Below are 18,111 nucleotides of genomic sequence, written 5' to 3'. Positions count from 1 at the left end.
GACCCATAAGTGGGCACTGACCCATAAGTGAGACCGGACCCATAAGTGGGCTCTGACCCACAAGTGACACCTGACCCATAAGTGGGCTCTGACCCATAAGTGGGCTCTGACCCATAAGTGGGCTCTGACCCATAAGTGAGACCGGACCCATAAGTGGGCTCTGACCCATAAGTGGGCTCTGACCCATAAGTGAGACCGGACCCATAAGTGGGCTCTGACCCATAAGTGGGCTCTGACCCATAAGTGACACCTGACCCATAAGTGGGATCTGACCCATAAGTGACACCTGACCCATAAGTGGGCTCTGACCCATAAGTGACACCTGACCCATAAGTGGGCTCTGACCCATAAGTGAGACCGGACCCATAAGTGGGCTCTGACCCATAAGTGGGACCGGACCCATAAGTGGGCTCTGACCCATAAGTGGGCTCTGACCCATAAGTGAGACCGGACCCATAAGTGGGCTCTGACCCATAAGTGGGCTCTGACCCATAAGTGGGCACTGACCCATAAGTGAGACCGGACCCATAAGTGGGCTCTGACCCATAAGTGGGATCTGACCCATAAGTGGGCTCTGACCCATAAGTGACACCTGACCCATAAGTGGGCTCTGACCCATAAGTGAGACCGGACCCATAAGTGGGCTCTGACCCATAAGTGGGACCGGACCCATAAGTGGGCTCTGACCCATAAGTGGGCTCTGACCCATAAGTGAGACCGGACCCATAAGTGGGCTCTGACCCATAAGTGGGCTCTGACCCATAAGTGGGCACTGACCCATAAGTGAGACCGGACCCATAAGTGGGCTCTGACCCATAAGTGGGATCTGACCCATAAGTGGGCTCTGACCCATAAGTGACACCTGACCCATAAGTGGGCTCTGACCCATAAGTGAGACCGGACCCATAAGTGGGCTCTGACCCATAAGTGAGACCGGACCCATAAGTGGGCTCTGACCCATAAGTGGGCTCTGACCCATAAGTGAGACCGGACCCATAAGTGGGCTCTGACCCATAAGTGGGCTCTGACCCATAAGTGACACCTGACCCATAAGTGAGCTCTGACCCATAAGTGAGACCGGACCCATAAGTGGGCTCTGACCCATAAGTGGGCTCTGACCCATAAGTGACACCTGACCCATAAGTGGGCTCTGACCCATAAGTGGGCTCTGACCCATAAGTGACACCTGACCCATAAGTGGGCTCTGACCCATAAGTGAGACCGGACCCATAAGTGGGCTCTGACCCATAAGTGAGACCGGACCCATAAGTGGGCTCTGACCCATAAGTGGGCTCTGACCCATAAGTGGGCACTGACCCATAAGTGAGACCGGACCCATAAGTGGGCTCTGACCCATAAGTGGGCTCTGACCCATAAGTGGGCTCTGACCCACAAGTGACACCTGACCCATAAGTGGGCTCTGACCCATAAGTGGGCTCTGACCCATAAGTGGGCTCTGACCCATAAGTGAGACCGGACCCATAAGTGGGCTCTGACCCATAAGTGGGCTCTGACCCATAAGTGAGACCGGACCCATAAGTGGGCTCTGACCCATAAGTGAGACCGGACCCATAAGTGGGCTCTGACCCATAAGTGGGCTCTGACCCATAAGTGAGACCGGACCCATAAGTGGGCTCTGACCCATAAGTGGGCTCTGACCCATAAGTGACACCTGACCCATAAGTGAGCTCTGACCCATAAGTGAGACCGGACCCATAAGTGGGCTCTGACCCATAAGTGGGCTCTGACCCATAAGTGACACCTGACCCATAAGTGGGCTCTGACCCATAAGTGGGCTCTGACCCATAAGTGACACCTGACCCATAAGTGGGCTCTGACCCATAAGTGAGACCGGACCCATAAGTGGGCTCTGACCCATAAGTGAGACCGGACCCATAAGTGGGCTCTGACCCATAAGTGGGCTCTGACCCATAAGTGGGCACTGACCCATAAGTGAGACCGGACCCATAAGTGGGCTCTGACCCATAAGTGGGCTCTGACCCATAAGTGGGCTCTGACCCACAAGTGACACCTGACCCATAAGTGGGCTCTGACCCATAAGTGGGCTCTGACCCATAAGTGGGCTCTGACCCATAAGTGAGACCGGACCCATAAGTGGGCTCTGACCCATAAGTGGGCTCTGACCCATAAGTGAGACCGGACCCATAAGTGGGCTCTGACCCATAAGTGGGCTCTGACCCATAAGTGACACCTGACCCATAAGTGGGATCTGACCCATAAGTGACACCTGACCCATAAGTGGGCTCTGACCCATAAGTGACACCTGACCCATAAGTGGGCTCTGACCCATAAGTGAGACCGGACCCATAAGTGGGCTCTGACCCATAAGTGGGACCGGACCCATAAGTGGGCTCTGACCCATAAGTGGGCTCTGACCCATAAGTGGGCTCTGACCCATAAGTGAGACCGGACCCATAAGTGAGCTCTGACCCATAAGTGGGCTCTGACCCATAAGTGGGCTCTGACCCATAAGTGGGCTCTGACCCATAAGTGAGACCGGACCCATAAGTGGGCTCTGACCCATAAGTGAGACCGGACCCATAAGTGGGCTCTGACCCATAAGTGGGATCTGACCCATAAGTGGGCTCTGACCCATAAGTGGGCTCTGACCCATAAGTGAGACCGGACCCATAAGTGGGATCTGACCCATAAGTGAGACCGGACCCATAAGTGGGCTCTGACCCATAAGTGGGCTCTGACCCATAAGTGGGCTCTGACCCATAAGTGAGACCGGACCCATAAGTGGGCTCTGACCCATAAGTGGGCTCTGACCCATAAGTGAGACCGGACCCATAAGTGGGCTCTGACCCATAAGTGAGACCGGACCCATAAGTGGGCTCTGACCCATAAGTGGGCTCTGACCCATAAGTGACACCAGACCCATAAGTGACACCTGACCCATAAGTGAGACCGGACCCATAAGTGGGCTCTGACCCATAAGTGGGCTCTGACCCATAAGTGAGACCGGACCCATAAGTGGGCTCTGACCCATAAGTGAGACCGGACCCATAAGTGGGCTCTGACCCATAAGTGGGCTCTGACCCATAAGTGGGCTCTGACCCATAAGTGAGACCGGACCCATAAGTGGGCTCTGACCCATAAGTGGGCTTTGACCCATAAGTGAGACCGGACCCATAAGTGGGCTCTGACCCATAAGTGAGACCGGACCCATAAGTGGGCTCTGACCCATAAGTGGGCTCTGACCCGTAAGTGGGCTCTGACCCATAAGTGACACCTGACCCATAAGTGGGCTCTGACCCATAAGTGACACCTGACCCATAAGTGGGCTCTGACCCATAAGTGGGCTCTGACCCATAAGTGGGCTCTGACCCACAAGTGACACCTGACCCATAAGTGACACCTGACCCATAAGTGGGCTCTGACCCATAAGTGAGACCGGACCAACTTTTGACCCCCCAAATCCACCCGTTTCAACCCAAAAAGCCCCATTTTAACCCCAAAATCCCCAGTTTTACCCCCAAAATGGCCCTTTCTGACCCCAAAATCCCCCTTTTCACCCCAAAAATCCCTTTTTCAACCCAAAATGGCCCTTTTTGACCCCAAAATCCCACTTTTTGACCCCCAAATCCCCCTTTTTCACCCCAAAAATCCCCATTTTGCCCAAAATTGCCCTTTTTCAGCCCAAAATCCCCATTTTTGACCCAAAAATCCCCATTTTTGCCCCCAAAATACCCATTTCTTACTCCGAAAATCCCCCTTTTTGACCCCAAAATCCCCCTTTTTCACCCCAAAAATCCCCATTTTGCCCAAAATTGCCCTTTTTCACCCCAAAATCGCCCTTTTTGACCCCAAAATGCCCATTTCTGACCCCAAAATGGCCCTTTTTGACCCCAAAATCCCCCTTTTTGACCCCAAAAATGCCCATTTCTGACCCCAAAATCCCCCTTTTTGACCCCAAAAATGCCCATTTCTGACCCCAAAATGGCCCTTTTTGACCCCCAAATCCCCATTTTTGCCCCCAAAACGCCCCATTTTTGCCCCAAATCCCCCTTTTTGACCCCAAATCCCCACTTTTCACCCCAAAATGTTCAATTTTGACCCCAAAATGGCCCTTTTTGACCCCAAAACCCCCCTTTCTGACCCCAAAATCCCCCTTTTTGACCCCAAAATGCCCATTTCTGACCCCAAAATGGCCCTTTTTGACGCCCAAATCCCCATTTTTGTCCCCAAAACGCCCCATTTTTGCCCCAAATCCCCCTTTTTGACCCCAAATCCCCACTTTTCACCCCAAAATGTTCAATTTTGACCCCAAAATGGCCCTTTTTGACTCCAAAATCCCCATTTTCACCCCCAAAATGCCACATTTTACCCCCAAAATGGCCCATTTCTGACCCCAAGTCCCCCTTTTTCACCCCAAAAATCCCCATTTTGCCCAAAATCACCCTTTTTCACCCCAAAATCCCCATTTTTGACCCAAAAATCCCCATTTTTGCCGCCAAAATGCCCATTTTTAATCCAAAAATCCACATTTTACCCCCAAAATGCCCCTTTTCACCCCAAAAATCCCTTTTCCAACCCAAAATGGCCATTTTTGACCCCAAAATCCCCCTTTTTCACCCCAAAAATCCCCTTTTTTGACCCCAAAATCCCACTTTCTGACCCCAAAATCCCCATTTTTCACCCCAAAAATCCCCATTTTGCCCAAAATCGCCTTTTTTCACCCCAAAATCCCCATTTTTGACCCAAAAATCCCCATTTTTGCCCCCAAAACGCCCCATTTTGACCCCCAAAATCTCCCATTTTCAACCCCCAAATCCCCCTTTTTCACCCCAAAATCCCCCTTTGGAACCCAAAATACCCCTTTATGACCCCAAAACTTCACTTTCTGACCCCAAAATGGCCCTTTTTGACCCCAAAATCCCCCTTACTCACCCCATAAATCCCCCTTTCTGACCCCAAAAATCCCCATTTTTGCCTCCAAATCCCCATTTTTCACCCCAAAAATCCCCATTTTGCCCAAAATTGTCCTTTTTCACCCCAAAAATCCCCTTTTTTGACCCCAAAATCCCCATTTTTGACCCAAAAATCCCCATTTTTACCCCAAAATGCCACATTTTACCCCCAAAATGCCCCTTTTTCACCCCAAAATGCCCTTTTTGTCCCCAAAAACACCTTTTTTAACCCCCAAACGCCCCATTTTGACCCCAAAATCCCACTTTTTCACCCCAAAATCCCCCTTTGGAACCCAAAATACCCCTTTATGACCCCAAAACTTCACTTTCTGACCCCAAAATGGCCATTTTTGACCCTAAAATGCCCAGTTCTGACCCCAAAATGGCCCTTTTTGACCCCAAAATCCCCCTTTTTAACCCCAAAATGGCCCATTTTGACCCCAAAATCCCCCTTTTTCAACCCAAAATCCCCTTTTTGGACCCCAAAATGGCTCTTTCTGACCCCAAATCCCCATTTTTGACCCCAAAACGCCCCATTTTGCCCCAAATGCCCATTTTTGCCCTTAAAAGCCCCCCTTTTCACCCCAAAATTGCCCTTTTTGACCCCAAAATCCCCATTTTTGACCCCAAAATACCCATTTTTACTCCGAAAATCCCCCTTTTTGACCCCAAAATCCCCCTTTTTCACCCCAAAAATCCCCATTTTGCCCAAAATTGCCCTTTTTCAGCCCCAAATCCCCATTTTTGACCAAAAAATCCCCATTTTTGCCCCCCAAATCCCCCCTTTTCACCCCAAAATCGCCCTTTTTCAACCCAAAATGGCCATTTTTGACCCCCAAAATCCCACTTTTTGACCCCCAAATCCCCATTTTCACCCCAAAAATGCCACATTTTACCACCAAAATGCCCCATTTTGACCCCAAAATCCCCCTTTTTCACCCCAAAATGGCTCTTTCTGACCCCAAATCCCCCTTTTTCACCCCCAAAATCCCCATTTTGCCCCAAAATCCCCCTTTTTCACCCCAAAATGCCCTTTTTGCCCCCAAAATCCCCATTTTTCACCCCCAAAATCCCCATTTTGCCCAAAATTGCCCTTTTTCACCCCAAAATCCCCATTTTTGACCCAAAAATCCCCATTTTCACCCCCAAAATGCCACATTTTACCCCCAAAATGCCCCATTTTGACCCCAAAATCCCCCTTTTTCACCCCAAAATGCCCTTTTTGACCCCAAAATCACCTTTTTTAACCCCCAAACGCCCCTTTTTGACCCCAAAATCCCCCTTTTTCACCCCAAAATCCCCCTTTGGAACCCAAAATACCCCTTTATGACCCCAAAACTTCACTTTCTGACCCCAAATTGGCCATTTTTGACTCCAAAATCCCCCTTTCTGACCCCAAAATCCCCCTTTTCACCCCAAAAATCCCTTTTCCAACCCAAAATGGCCATTTTTGACCCCCAAATCCCACTTTTTGACCCCAAAATCCCCATTTTCACCCCCAAAATGCCAATTTTACCCCCAAAATGGCCCTTTCTGACCCTCAAATCCCCCTTTTTCACCCCAAAATCCCCTTTTTTGACCCCAAAATGGCTCTTTCTGACCCCAAATCCCCATTTTTCACCCCAAAAATCCCCATTTTGCCCAAAATTGCCCTTTTTCAGCCCAAAATCCCCATTTTTGACCCAAAATGCCACATTTTACCCCCAAAATGGCCCTTTCTGACCCCAAAATCCCCCTTTTTCACCCCAAAATCCCCCTTTGGAACCCAAAATACCCCTTTATGACCCCAAAACTTCACTTTCTGACCCCAAAATGGCCCTTTTTGACCCCCAAATCCCCCTTTTTCACCCCAAAAATCCCCATTTTGCCCAAAATCGCCCTTTTTCACCCCAAAATCCCCATTTTTGACCCAAAAATCCCCATTTTCACCCCCAAAACGCCCCATTTTACCCCCAAATTCCCCCATTTTGACCCCAAAATCCCCCTTTTTCACCCCAAAATCCCCCTTTGGAACCCAAAATACCCCTTTATGACCCCAAAACTTCACTTTCTGACCCCAAAATGGCCCTTTTTGACCCCCAAATCCCCCTTTCTGACCCCAAAATCCCCCTTTTCACCCCAAAAATCCCTTTTTCAACCCAAAATGGCCCTTTTTGACCCCAAAATCCCAATTTTACCCCCAAAATGCCCCATTTTGCCCCCAAAATCCCCATTTTTCAACCCAAAAATCCCCATTTTGCCCAAAATTGCCCTTTTTCACCCCAAAATCGCCCTTTTTGACCCCAAAATGCCCCTTTTTGACCCCAAAATCCCCCTTTTTCACCCCCAAAATGCCCCATTTTGCCCAAAATCGCCCTTTTTCACCCCAAAAATCCCTTTTTGTCCCCAAAATTACCTTTTTTAACCCCAAAACGCCCCATTTTGACCCCAAAATCCCCATTTTTGCTCCCAAAATGGCCCTTTTTGACCCCAAAAATCCCCATTTTGCCCCAAAATCCCCCTTTTTCACCCCAAAAATCCCATTTTTGACCCCAAAATGGCTCTTTCTGACCCCAAAATCCCCCTTTTTCACCCCAAAAATCCCCATTTTGCCCAAAATCGCCCTTTTTCACCCCAAAATCCCCAATTTTGACCCCAAAATGCCACATTTTACCCCCAAAATGCCCCTTTTTGACCCCAAAATCCCCATTTTTCAACCCAAAAATCCCCATTTTGCCCAAAATCGCCCTTTTTCATCCCAAAATCCCCATTTTTGACCCCCAAACGCCCCATTTTGACCCCAAAATCTCCCTTTTTCACCCCAAAATCCCCCTTTGTAACCCAAAATACCCCTTTATGACCCCAAAACTTCACTTTCTGACCCCAAAATGGGCCTTTCTGACCCCAAAATCCCCCTTTTTCAACCCCAAAAATCCCCCTTTCTGACCCCAAAATCCCACTTTTCACCCCAAAAATCCCTTTTTCAACCCAAAATGGCCCATTTTGACCCCCAAATCCCCCTTTTTCACCCCAAAATCCCACTTTGTAACCCATAATACCCCTTTATGACCCCAAAACTTCACTTTCTGACCCCAAAATGGCCCTTTTTGACCCCAAAATCCCACTTTTTGACCCCCAAATCCCCATTTTTACCCCAAAATGCCGCATTTTACCCCCAAAATGGCCCTTTCTGACCCCAAAATCCCCCTTTTTCAACCCCAAAAATCCCTTTTCCAACCCAAAATGGCCCTTTTTGACCCCAAAATCCCACTTTTTGACCCCAAAATCCCCATTTTCACCCCCAAAATGCCACATTTTGACCCCAAAATCCCCCTTTTTGACCCCAAAATCCCCCTTTTTCACCCCAAAAATCCCCATTTTGCCCAATATTGCCCTTTTTCACCCCAAAATCACCCTTTTTGACCCCAAAATGGCCCTTTTTGACCCCAAAATCCCCCTTTTTGACCCCAAAAATGTCCATTTCTGACCCCAAAATGGCCCTTTTTGACCCCCAAATCCCCATTTTTGACCCCAAAACGCCCCATTTTTGCACCAAATCCCCCTTTTTGACCCCAAAACCCCCCTTTTTCACCCCAAAAATCCCCATTTTGCCCAAAATTGCCTTTTTTTCACCCCAAAATCCCCATTTTTGACCCCAAAATCCCCATTTTTGCCACCAAAATGCCCATTTTTAATCCAAAAATCCACATTTTTGCCCCAAAATCCCCATTTTCACCCCAAAATGCCCCATTTTGACCCCAAAATTGCCCTTTTTCACCCCAAAAATCCCCTTTTTTGACCCCAAAATGGCTCTTTCTGACCCCAAACTCCCCCTTTTTGCCCCCAAATCGCCCCACTTTGCCCAAAATTGCCCTTTTTCACCCCAAAATCCCCATTTTGACCCCAAAATGCCACATTTTACCCCCAAAATGCCCCTTTTTGACCCCAAAATCCCCCTTTGGAACCCATAATACCCCTTTATGACCCCAAAACTTCACTTTCTGACCCCAAAATGGCCATTTTTGACTCCAAAATCCCCCTTTCTGACCCCAAAATCCCCCTTTTCACCCCAAAAATCCCTTTTTCACCCCAAAAATCCCCTTTTTTGACCCCAAAACTTCACTTTCTGACCCCAAAATGGCCATTTTTTACCCCAAAATCCCCATTTTTCACCCCAAAAATCCCCCTTTCTGACCCCAAATCCCCCCTTTTCACCCCAAAAATCCCTTTTTCAACCCAAAATGGCCATTTTTGACCCCCAAAATCCCACTTTTTGACCCCCAAAATCCCCATTTTTACCCCCAAAATGCCACATTTTACCCCCAAAATGCCCCATTTTGACCCCAAAATCCCCCTTTTTCACCCCAAAAATCCCCATTTTGCCCAAAATTGCCTTTTTTCACCCCAAAATCCCCATTTTCACCCCCAAAATGCCGCATTTTACCCCCAAAATGGCCCTTTCTGACCCCAAAATCCCCCTTTTCACCCCAAAAATCCCTTTTTCAACCCAAAATGGCCATTTTTGACCCCAAAATCCCCCTTTTTCACCCCCAAAATCCCCATTTTGCCCAAAATTGCCCTTTTTCACCCCAAAATCCCCATTTTTGACCCCCAAATCCCCCTTTTTGACCTCAAAATGCCCATTTCTGACCCCAAAATGGCCCTTTTTGACCCCAAAATCCCCCTTTTTGACCCCAAAAATGTCCATTTTTGCCCCAAATCCCCCTTTTTCACCCCAAAAATCCCCTTTTTTGACCCCAAAATGGCTCTTTCTGACCCCAAAATCCCCCTTTTTCACCCCAAAATGCCCTTTTAGCCCCCAAAATCACCTTTTTTAACCCCCAAACGCCCCATTTTGACCCCAAAATCCCCCTTTTTCACCCCAAAATCCCCCTTTGGAACCCAAAATACCCCTTTATGACCCCAAAACTTCACTTTCTGACCCCCAAATCCCCCTTTTTGACTCCAAAATCCCCCTTTTTAACCCCAAAATGCCCCTTTCTGACCCCAAAATCCCCCTTTTCACCCCAAAAATCCCTTTTTCAACCCAAAATGGCCCTTTTTGACCTCCAAATCCCCCTTTTTGACCCCAAAATCCCCCTTTGTAACCCATAATACCCCTTTATGACCCCAAAACTTCACTTTCTGACCCCAAAATGGCCATTTTTGACTCCAAAATCCCCCTTTCTGACCCCAAAATCCCCCTTTTTCACCCCAAAATCCCCCTTTTTGACCCCAAAATGGCCCTTTTTGCCCCCAAAATCCCCTTTTTTCACCCCAAAAATCCCCATTTTGCCCAAAATTGCCCTTTTTCACCCCAAAAATCCCCTTTTTTGACCCCAATATGGCTCTTTTTGACCCCAAAATCCCCATTTTCACCCCAAAAATGCCACATTTTACCCCCCAAATGCCCCTTTTTGACCCCAAAATCCCCCTTTTTCACCCCAAAAATCCCCATTTTGCCCAAAATCGCATTTTTTCACCCCAAAATCCCCCTTTTTGACCCATAAATCCCCATTTTTGCTCCCAAAATGCCCATTTTTAATCCAAAAATCCACATTTTTGCCCCAAAATCCCCCTTTTTCACCCCAAAAATCCCCTTTTTGACCCCAAAATGGCTCTTTCTGACCCAAAATCCCCCTTTTTAACCCCAAAAATCCCCATTTTGCCCAAAATCGCCTTTTTTCACCCCAAAATCTGACCTGTGAATGTGGGTCGTAGTACAGCCCCGTCAATGGGTCGTAATAGAAACCGGAGCCTTCGTCGTATTGATACGTCGACACGTCGGGAACCGCTGAACAATGGGAACAGGGCGACCCATAAGTGTGGGGCTGGGACCCATAAGTGTGGGGCTGGGATCCATTAATGTGGGGCTGGGACCCATAAGTGTGGGGCTGGGACCCATAAGTGTGGGGCTGGGATCCATTAATGTGGGGCTGGGACCCATAAGTGTGGGGCTGGGACCCATAAGTGTGGGGCTGGGATCCATAAGTGTGGGGCTGGGACCCATAAGTGGGGCTGGGACCCATAAGTGTGGGGCTGGGATCCATTAGTGTGGGGCTGGGATCCATTAGTGTGGGGCTGGGACCCATAAGTGTGGGGCTGGGACCCATAAGTGTGGGGCTGGGACCCATAAGTGGGGCTGGACCCATAAGTGTGGGGCTGGACCCATAAGTGTGGGGCTGGGACCCATAAGTGTGGGGCTGGACCCATAAGTGTGGGGCTGGGATCCATAAGTGGGGCTGGACCCATAAGTGTGGGGCTGGGATCCATTAGTGGGGCTGGGATCCATAAGTGTGGGGCTGGACCCATAAGTGTGGGGCTGGACCCATAAGTGTGGGGCTGGATCCATAAGTGTGGGGCTGGGACCCATAAGTGTGGGGTAGGGATCCATTAATGTGGGGCTGGGACCCATAAGTGTGGGGCTGGGACCCATAAGTGTGGGGCTGGGATCCATAAGTGGGGCTGGGACCCATAAGTGTGGGGCTGGACCCATAAGTGTGGGGCTGGGATCCATAAGTGTGGGGCTGGGATCCATAAGTGTGGGGCTGGACCCATAAGTGTGGGGCTGGGACCCATAAGTGGGGCTGGGATCCATTAATGTGGGGCTGGACCCATAAGTGTGGGGTTGGGATCCATAAGTGTGGGGCTGGGATCCATTAATGTGGGGCTGGGATCCATTAATGTGGGGCTGGGACCCATAAGTGTGGGGTAGGGATCCATTAATGTGGGGCTGGGACCCATAAGTGTGGGGCTGGGACCCATAAGTGTGGGGCTGGGACCCATAAGTGTGGGGCTGGGATCCATTAATGTGGGGCTGGGACCCATAAGTGGGGCTGAACCCATAAGTGTGGGGCTGGGACCCATAAGTGTGGGGCTGGGATCCATTAATGTGGGGCTGGGACCCATAAGTGTGGGGCTGGGACCCATAAGTGTGGGGCTGGGATCCATAAGTGTGGGGCTGGGACCCATAAGTGTGGGGCTGGGATCCATTAATGTGGGGTTGGGACCCATAAGTGTGGGGCTGGGACCCATAAGTGTGGGGTGGGACCCATAAGTGTGGGGCTTGGACCCCATAAGTGTGGGGCTGGGACCCATAAGTGTGGGGCTGGGACCCATAAGTGGGGCTGGGATCCATTAATGTGGGGCTGGGACCCATAAGTGTGGGGCTGGGACCCATAAGTGGGGCTGGGATCCCTTAATGTGGGGCTGGGACCCATAAGTGTGGGGCTGGACCCATAAGTGTGGGGCTGGGACCCATAAGTGGGGGGCTGGGATCCATTAATGTGGGGCTGGACCCATAAGTGTGGGGCTGGACCCATAAGTGTGGGGCTGGGATCCGTAAGTGTGGGGATGGACCCATAAGTGTGGGGCTGGGACCCATAAGTGTGGGGCTGGGATCCATAAGTGTGGGGCTGGGACCCATAAGTGTGGGGCTGGGACCCATAAGTGGGGCTGGGACCCATAAGTGTGGGGCTGGGACCCATAAGTGTGGGGCTGGACCCATAAGTGTGGGGCTGGGATCCATTAATGTGGGGCTGGGACCCATAAGTGTGGGGCTGGACCCATAAGTGTGGGGCTGGGATCCATTAATGTGGGGCTGGGATCCATTAATGTGGGGCTGGACCCATAAGTGTGGGGCTGGGACCCATAAGTGTGGGGCTGGACCCATAAGTGTGGGGCTGGGATCCATTAATGTGGGGCTGGGACCCATAAGTGTGGGGCTGGACCCATAAGTGTGGGGCTGGGATCCATTAATGTGGGGCTGGGATCCATTAATGTGGGGCTGGACCCATAAGTGTGGGGCTGGGACCCATAAGTGGGGCTGGGATCCATTAATGTGGGGCTGGACCCATAAGTGTGGGGCTGGACCCATAAGTGTGGGGCTGGGATCCGTAAGTGTGGGGATGGACCCATAAGTGTGGGGCTGGGACCCATAAGTGTGGGGCTGGGATCCATAAGTGTGGGGCTGGGACCCATAAGTGTGGGGCTGGGACCCATAAGTGGGGCTGGGACCCATAAGTGTGGGGCTGGGACCCATAAGTGTGGGGCTGGACCCATAAGTGTGGGGCTGGGATCCATTAATGTGGGGCTGGGACCCATAAGTGTGGGGCTGGACCCATAAGTGTGGGGCTGGGATCCATAAGTGTGGGGCTGGGACCCATAAGTGTGGGGCTGGGACCCATAAGTGGGGCTGGACCCATAAGTGTGGGGCTGGGACCCATAAGTGGGGCTGGACCCATAAGTGTGGGGCTGGGACCCATAAGTGGGGCTGGGACCCATAAGTGTGGGGCTGGATCCATAAGTGTGGGGCTGGGACCCATAAATGTGGGGCTGGGACCCATAAGTGTGGGGCTGGGATCCATAAGTGTGGGGCTGGACCCATAAGTGTGGGGCTGGGATCCATAAGTGTGGGGCTGAACCCATAAGTGTGGGGCTGGACCCATAAGTGTGGGGCTGGACACATAAGTGTGGGGCTGGGATCCATAAGTGTGGGGCTGGACCCATAAGTGTGGGGCTGGACCCATAAGTGTGGGGCTGGACCCATAAGTGTGGGGCTGGGACCCATAAGTGTGGGGCTGGACCCATAAGTGTGGGGCTGGACCCATAAGTGTGGGGCTGGGACCCATAAGTGTGGGGCTGGGACCCATAAGTGTGTGGCTGAACCCATAAGTGTGGGGCTGGGACCCATAAGTGTGGGGCTGGGACCCATAAGTGTGGGGCTGGACCCATAAGTGTAGGGCTGGGACCCATAAGTGTGGGGCTGGGACCCATAAGTGGGGCTGGGACCCATAAGTGTGGGGCTGGGATCCATTAATGTGGGGCTGGACCCATAAGTGTGGGGCTGGGATCCATAAGTGGGGCTGTGATCCATTAATGTGGGGCTGGACCCATAAGTGTGGGGCTGGGATCCATTAATGTGGGGCTGGACCCATAAGTGTGGGGCTGGGACCCATAAGTGTGGTGCTGGGACCCATAAGTGTGGGGTTGGGATCCATTAATGTGGGGCTGGACCCATAAGTGTGGGGCTGGGACCCATAAGTGTGGGGCTGGGACCCATAAGTGTGGGGCTGGGACCCATAAGTGTGGGGCTGGACCCATAAATGTGGGGTGGGACCCATAAGTGTGGGGCTGGGACCCATAAGTGTGGGGCTGGGACCCATAAGTGGGGCTGGGATCCATTAATGTGGGGCTGCGACCCATAAGTGGGGCTGGGACCCATAAGTGTGGGCTGGGACCCATAAGTGTGGGGCTGGACCCATAAGTGTGGGGCTGGGACCCATAAGTGTGGGGCTGGACCCATAAGTGTGGGGCTGGACCCATAAGTGTGGGGTTGGGATCCATTAATGTGGGGCTGGGACCCATAAGTGTGGGGCTGGGACCCATAAGTGTGGGGCTGGGACCCATAAGTGTGGGGCTGGGACCCATAAGTGGGGCTGGGACCCATAAGTGTGGGGCTGGGACCCATAAGTGTGGGGCTGGACCCATAAGTGTGGGGCTGGGACCCATAAGTGTGGGGCTGGACCCATAAGTGTGGGGTTGGGATCCATTAATGTGGGGCTGGGACCCATAAGTGTGGGGCTGGGACCCATAAGTGGGGCTGGGACCCATAAGTGTGGGGCTGTGACCCATAAGTGTGGGGCTGGGACCCATAAGTGGGGCTGGGACCCATAAGTGTGGGGCTGGGACCCATAAGTGTGGGGCTGGGACCCATAAGTGGGGCTGGGACCCATAAGTGTGGGGTGAGACCCATAAGTGTGGGGCTGGGACCCATAAGTGTGGGGCTGGGACCCATAAGTGTGGGGCTGGGACCCATAAGTGTGGGGCTGGGACCCATAAGTGTGGGGCTGGGACCCATAAGTGTGGGGCTGGACCCATAAGTGTGGGGTGGGACCCATAAGTGTGGGGCTGGGACCCATAAGTGTGGGGCTGGGACCCATAAGTGGGGCTGGGATCCATTAATGTGGGGCTGCGACCCATAAGTGGGGCTGGGACCCATAAGTGTGGGGCTGGGACCCATAAGTGTGGGGCTGGACCCATAAGTGTGGGGCTGGGACCCATAAGTGTGGGGCTGGACCCATAAGTGTGGGGCTGGACCCATAAGTGTGGGGTTGGGATCCATTAATGTGGGGCTGGGACCCATAAGTGTGGGGCTGGGACCCATAAGTGGGGCTGGGACCCATAAGTGTGGGGCTGTGACCCATAAGTGTGGGGCTGGGACCCATAAGTGGGGCTGGGACCCATAAGTGTGGGGCTGGGACCCATAAGTGTGGGGCTGGGACCCATAAGTGTGGGGCTGGGACCCATAAGTGTGGGGCTGGGACCCATAAGTGTGGGGCTGGGACCCATAAGTGTGGGGCTGGACCCATAAGTGTGGGGCTGGGACCCATAAGTGTGGGGCTGGGACCCATAAGTGTGGGGCTGGACCCATAAGTGTGGGGCTGGGACCCATAAGTGTGGGGCTGAACCCGTAAGTGTGGGGCTGAACCCATAAGTGGGGCTGGGATCCATTAATGTGGGGCTGGACCCATAAGTGTGGGGCTGGGATCCATTAATGTGGGGCTGGGACCCATAAGTGTGGGGCTGGGATCCATAAGTGGGGCTGGGACCCATAAGTGTGGGGCTGGGACCCATAAGTGTGGGGTTGGACCCATAAGTGTGGGGCTGGGACCCATAAGTGTGGGGTTGGGATCCATTAATGTGGGGCTGGGATCCATTAATGTGGGGCTGGGACCCATAAGTGGGGCTGGGATCCATTAATGTGGGGCTGGGACCCATAAGTGTGGGGCTGGGACCCATAAGTGTGGGGGTGGACCCATAAGTGTGGGGCTGGGATCCATTAATGTGGGGCTGGGATCCATTAGTGTGGGGCTGGGATCCATTAGTGTGGGGCTGGGACCCATAAGTGTGGGGCTGGGACCCATAAGTGTGGGGCTGGACCCATAAGTGTGGGGCTGGACCCATAAGTGTGGGGCTGGGACCCATAAGTGTGGGGCTGAACCCGTAAGTGTGGGGCTGGACCCATAAGTGGGGCTGGGATCCATTAATGTGGGGCTGGGATCCATTAATGTGGGGCTGGACCCATAAGTGTGGGGCTGGACCCATAAGTGTGGGGCTGGGATCCATAAGTGTGGGGCTGGGATCCATTAATGTGGGGCTGGGACCCATAAGTGTGGGGCTGGGATCCATAAGTGTGGGGCTGGGACCCATAAGTGTGGGGCTGGGACCCATAAGTGTGGGGTTGGGATTCATTAATGTGGGGCTGGGACCCATAAGTGTGGGGCTGGGACCCATAAGTGTGGGGCTGGGATCCATTAATGTGGGGCTGGACCCATAAGTGTGGGGCTGGACCCATAAGTGTGGGGCTGGGATCCATTAATGTGGGGCTGGGATCCATTAATGTGGGGCTGGACCCATAAGTGTGGGGCTGGGACCCATAAGTGTGGGGCTGGGACCCATAAGTGTGGGGCTGGGACCCATAAGTGTGGGGCTGGGATCCATTAATGTGGGGCTGGACCCATAAGTGTGGGGCTGGGATCCATTAATGTGGGGCTGGACCCATAAGTGTGGGGTTGGGATCCATTAATGTGGGGCTGGGACCCATAAGTGGGGCTGGGACCCATAAGTGTGTGGTTGGGATCCATTAATGTGGGGCTGGACCCATAAGTGTGGGGCTGGGACCCATAAGTGTGGGGCTGGACCCATAAGTGTGGGGCTGGGATCCATTAATGTGGGGCTGGGACCCATAAGTGTGGGGCTGGGACCCATAAGTGTGGGGCTGGGATCCATTAATGTGGGGCTGGACCCATAAGTGTGGGGCTGGACCCATAAGTGTGGGGCTGGGATCCATTAATGTGGGGCTGGGATCCATTAATGTGGGGCTGGACCCATAAGTGTGGGGCTGGGACCCATAAGTGTGGGGCTGGGACCCATAAGTGTGGGGTGAGACCCATAAGTGTGGGGCTGGGATCCATTAATGTGGGGCTGGGATCCATAAGTGTGGGGCTGGACCCATAAGTGTGGGGCTGGGATCCATTAATGTGGGGCTGGACCCATAAGTGTGGGGCTGGGACCCATAAGTGGGGCTGGACCCATAAGTGCCCCCAGCCCCACAAGTGACTCTGCCCCACAAGTGCCCCCAGCCCCACAAGTGCCCCCAGCCCCACAAGTGCCCCCAGCCCCACAAGTGATCCCAGCCCCACAAGTGCCCCCAGCCCCACAAGTGCCCCCAGCCCCACAAGTGCCCCCAGCCCCACAAGTCAGTCCTGCCCCACAAGTGCCCCCAGCCCCACAAGTGCCCCCAGCCCCACAAGTGCCCCCAGCCCCACAAGTGACTCTGCCCCACAAGTGATCCCAGCCCCACAAGTGCCCCCAGCCCCACAAGTGCCCCCAGCCCCACAAGTGTCCCCAGCCCCATAAGTGCCCCCAGCCCCACAAGTGCCCCCAGCCCCACAAGTGACTCTGCCCCACAAGTGCCCCCAGCCCCATAAGTGCCCCCAGCCCCACAAGTGCCCCCAGCCCCACAAGTCAGTCCTGCCCCACAAGTGCTCCCAGCCCCATAAGTGCCCCCAGCCCCACAAGTGACTCTGCCCCACAAGTGCCCCCAGCCCCACAAGTGCTCCCAGCCCCACAAGTCAGTCCTGCCCCACAAGTGCCCCCAGCCCCACAAGTGCCCCCAGCCCCACAGGTGACTCTGCCCCACAAGTGACTCTGCCCCATAAGTCAGTCCTGCCCCACAAGTGCCCCCAGCCCCACAGGTGACTCTGCCCCATAAGTGCCTCCAGCCCCACAAGTGACTCTGCCCCACAAGTGCCTCCAGCCCCACAAGTGACTCTGCCCCACAAGTGCCCCCAGCCCCACAAGTGCCCCCAGCCCCACAAGTGACTCTGCCCCATAAGTGCCTCCAGCCCCACAAGTGCCCCCAGCCCCACAAGTGACTCTGCCCCACAAGTGCCCCCAGCCCCACAAGTGACTCTGCCCCACAAGTGCCCCCAGCCCCACAAGTGCCCCCAGCCCCACAAGTGCTCCCAGCCCCACAAGTCAGTCCTGCCCCACAAGTGACTCTGCCCCACAAGTGCCCCCAGCCCCATAAGTGCCCCCAGCCCCACAAGTGCCCCCAGCCCCACAAGTGACTCTGCCCCACAAGTGACTCTGCCCCACAAGTGACTCTGCCCCACAAGTGCCCCCAGCCCCACAA

At 53.1% G+C, this 18,111-nt stretch overlaps 1 protein-coding gene across 8 annotated transcripts in view; it reads right to left on the bottom strand.

The window, feature by feature from the left end:
- Positions 1-18,111, bottom strand: part of LOC146751343 (RNA-binding protein 10-like) — an 81,879-nt gene that overhangs the window by 21,958 nt on the left and 41,810 nt on the right. For all 8 annotated transcript variants that reach the window (XR_014941662.1, XM_085534728.1, XM_085534727.1 and 5 more), the window contains one exon: positions 10,616-10,707. Coding sequence is in view for 7 of the 8 variants with exons in the window: in XM_085534728.1 (XP_085390854.1) it covers positions 10,616-10,707 (92 nt within the window). In the remaining variant the exon portion in view is untranslated. The remainder of the gene's footprint in view (positions 1-10,615; positions 10,708-18,111) is intronic.

Source organism: Coturnix japonica, unplaced genomic scaffold, assembly GCF_054131305.1.
Source record: "Coturnix japonica strain WE unplaced genomic scaffold, WE-NBRP24 Scf097, whole genome shotgun sequence".
NCBI classification, from domain to species: Eukaryota; Metazoa; Chordata; class Aves; order Galliformes; family Phasianidae; genus Coturnix; species Coturnix japonica.
Note: the sequence above shows the minus strand (reverse complement) of the source record. Positions and strands in the feature narration are given on the sequence as shown.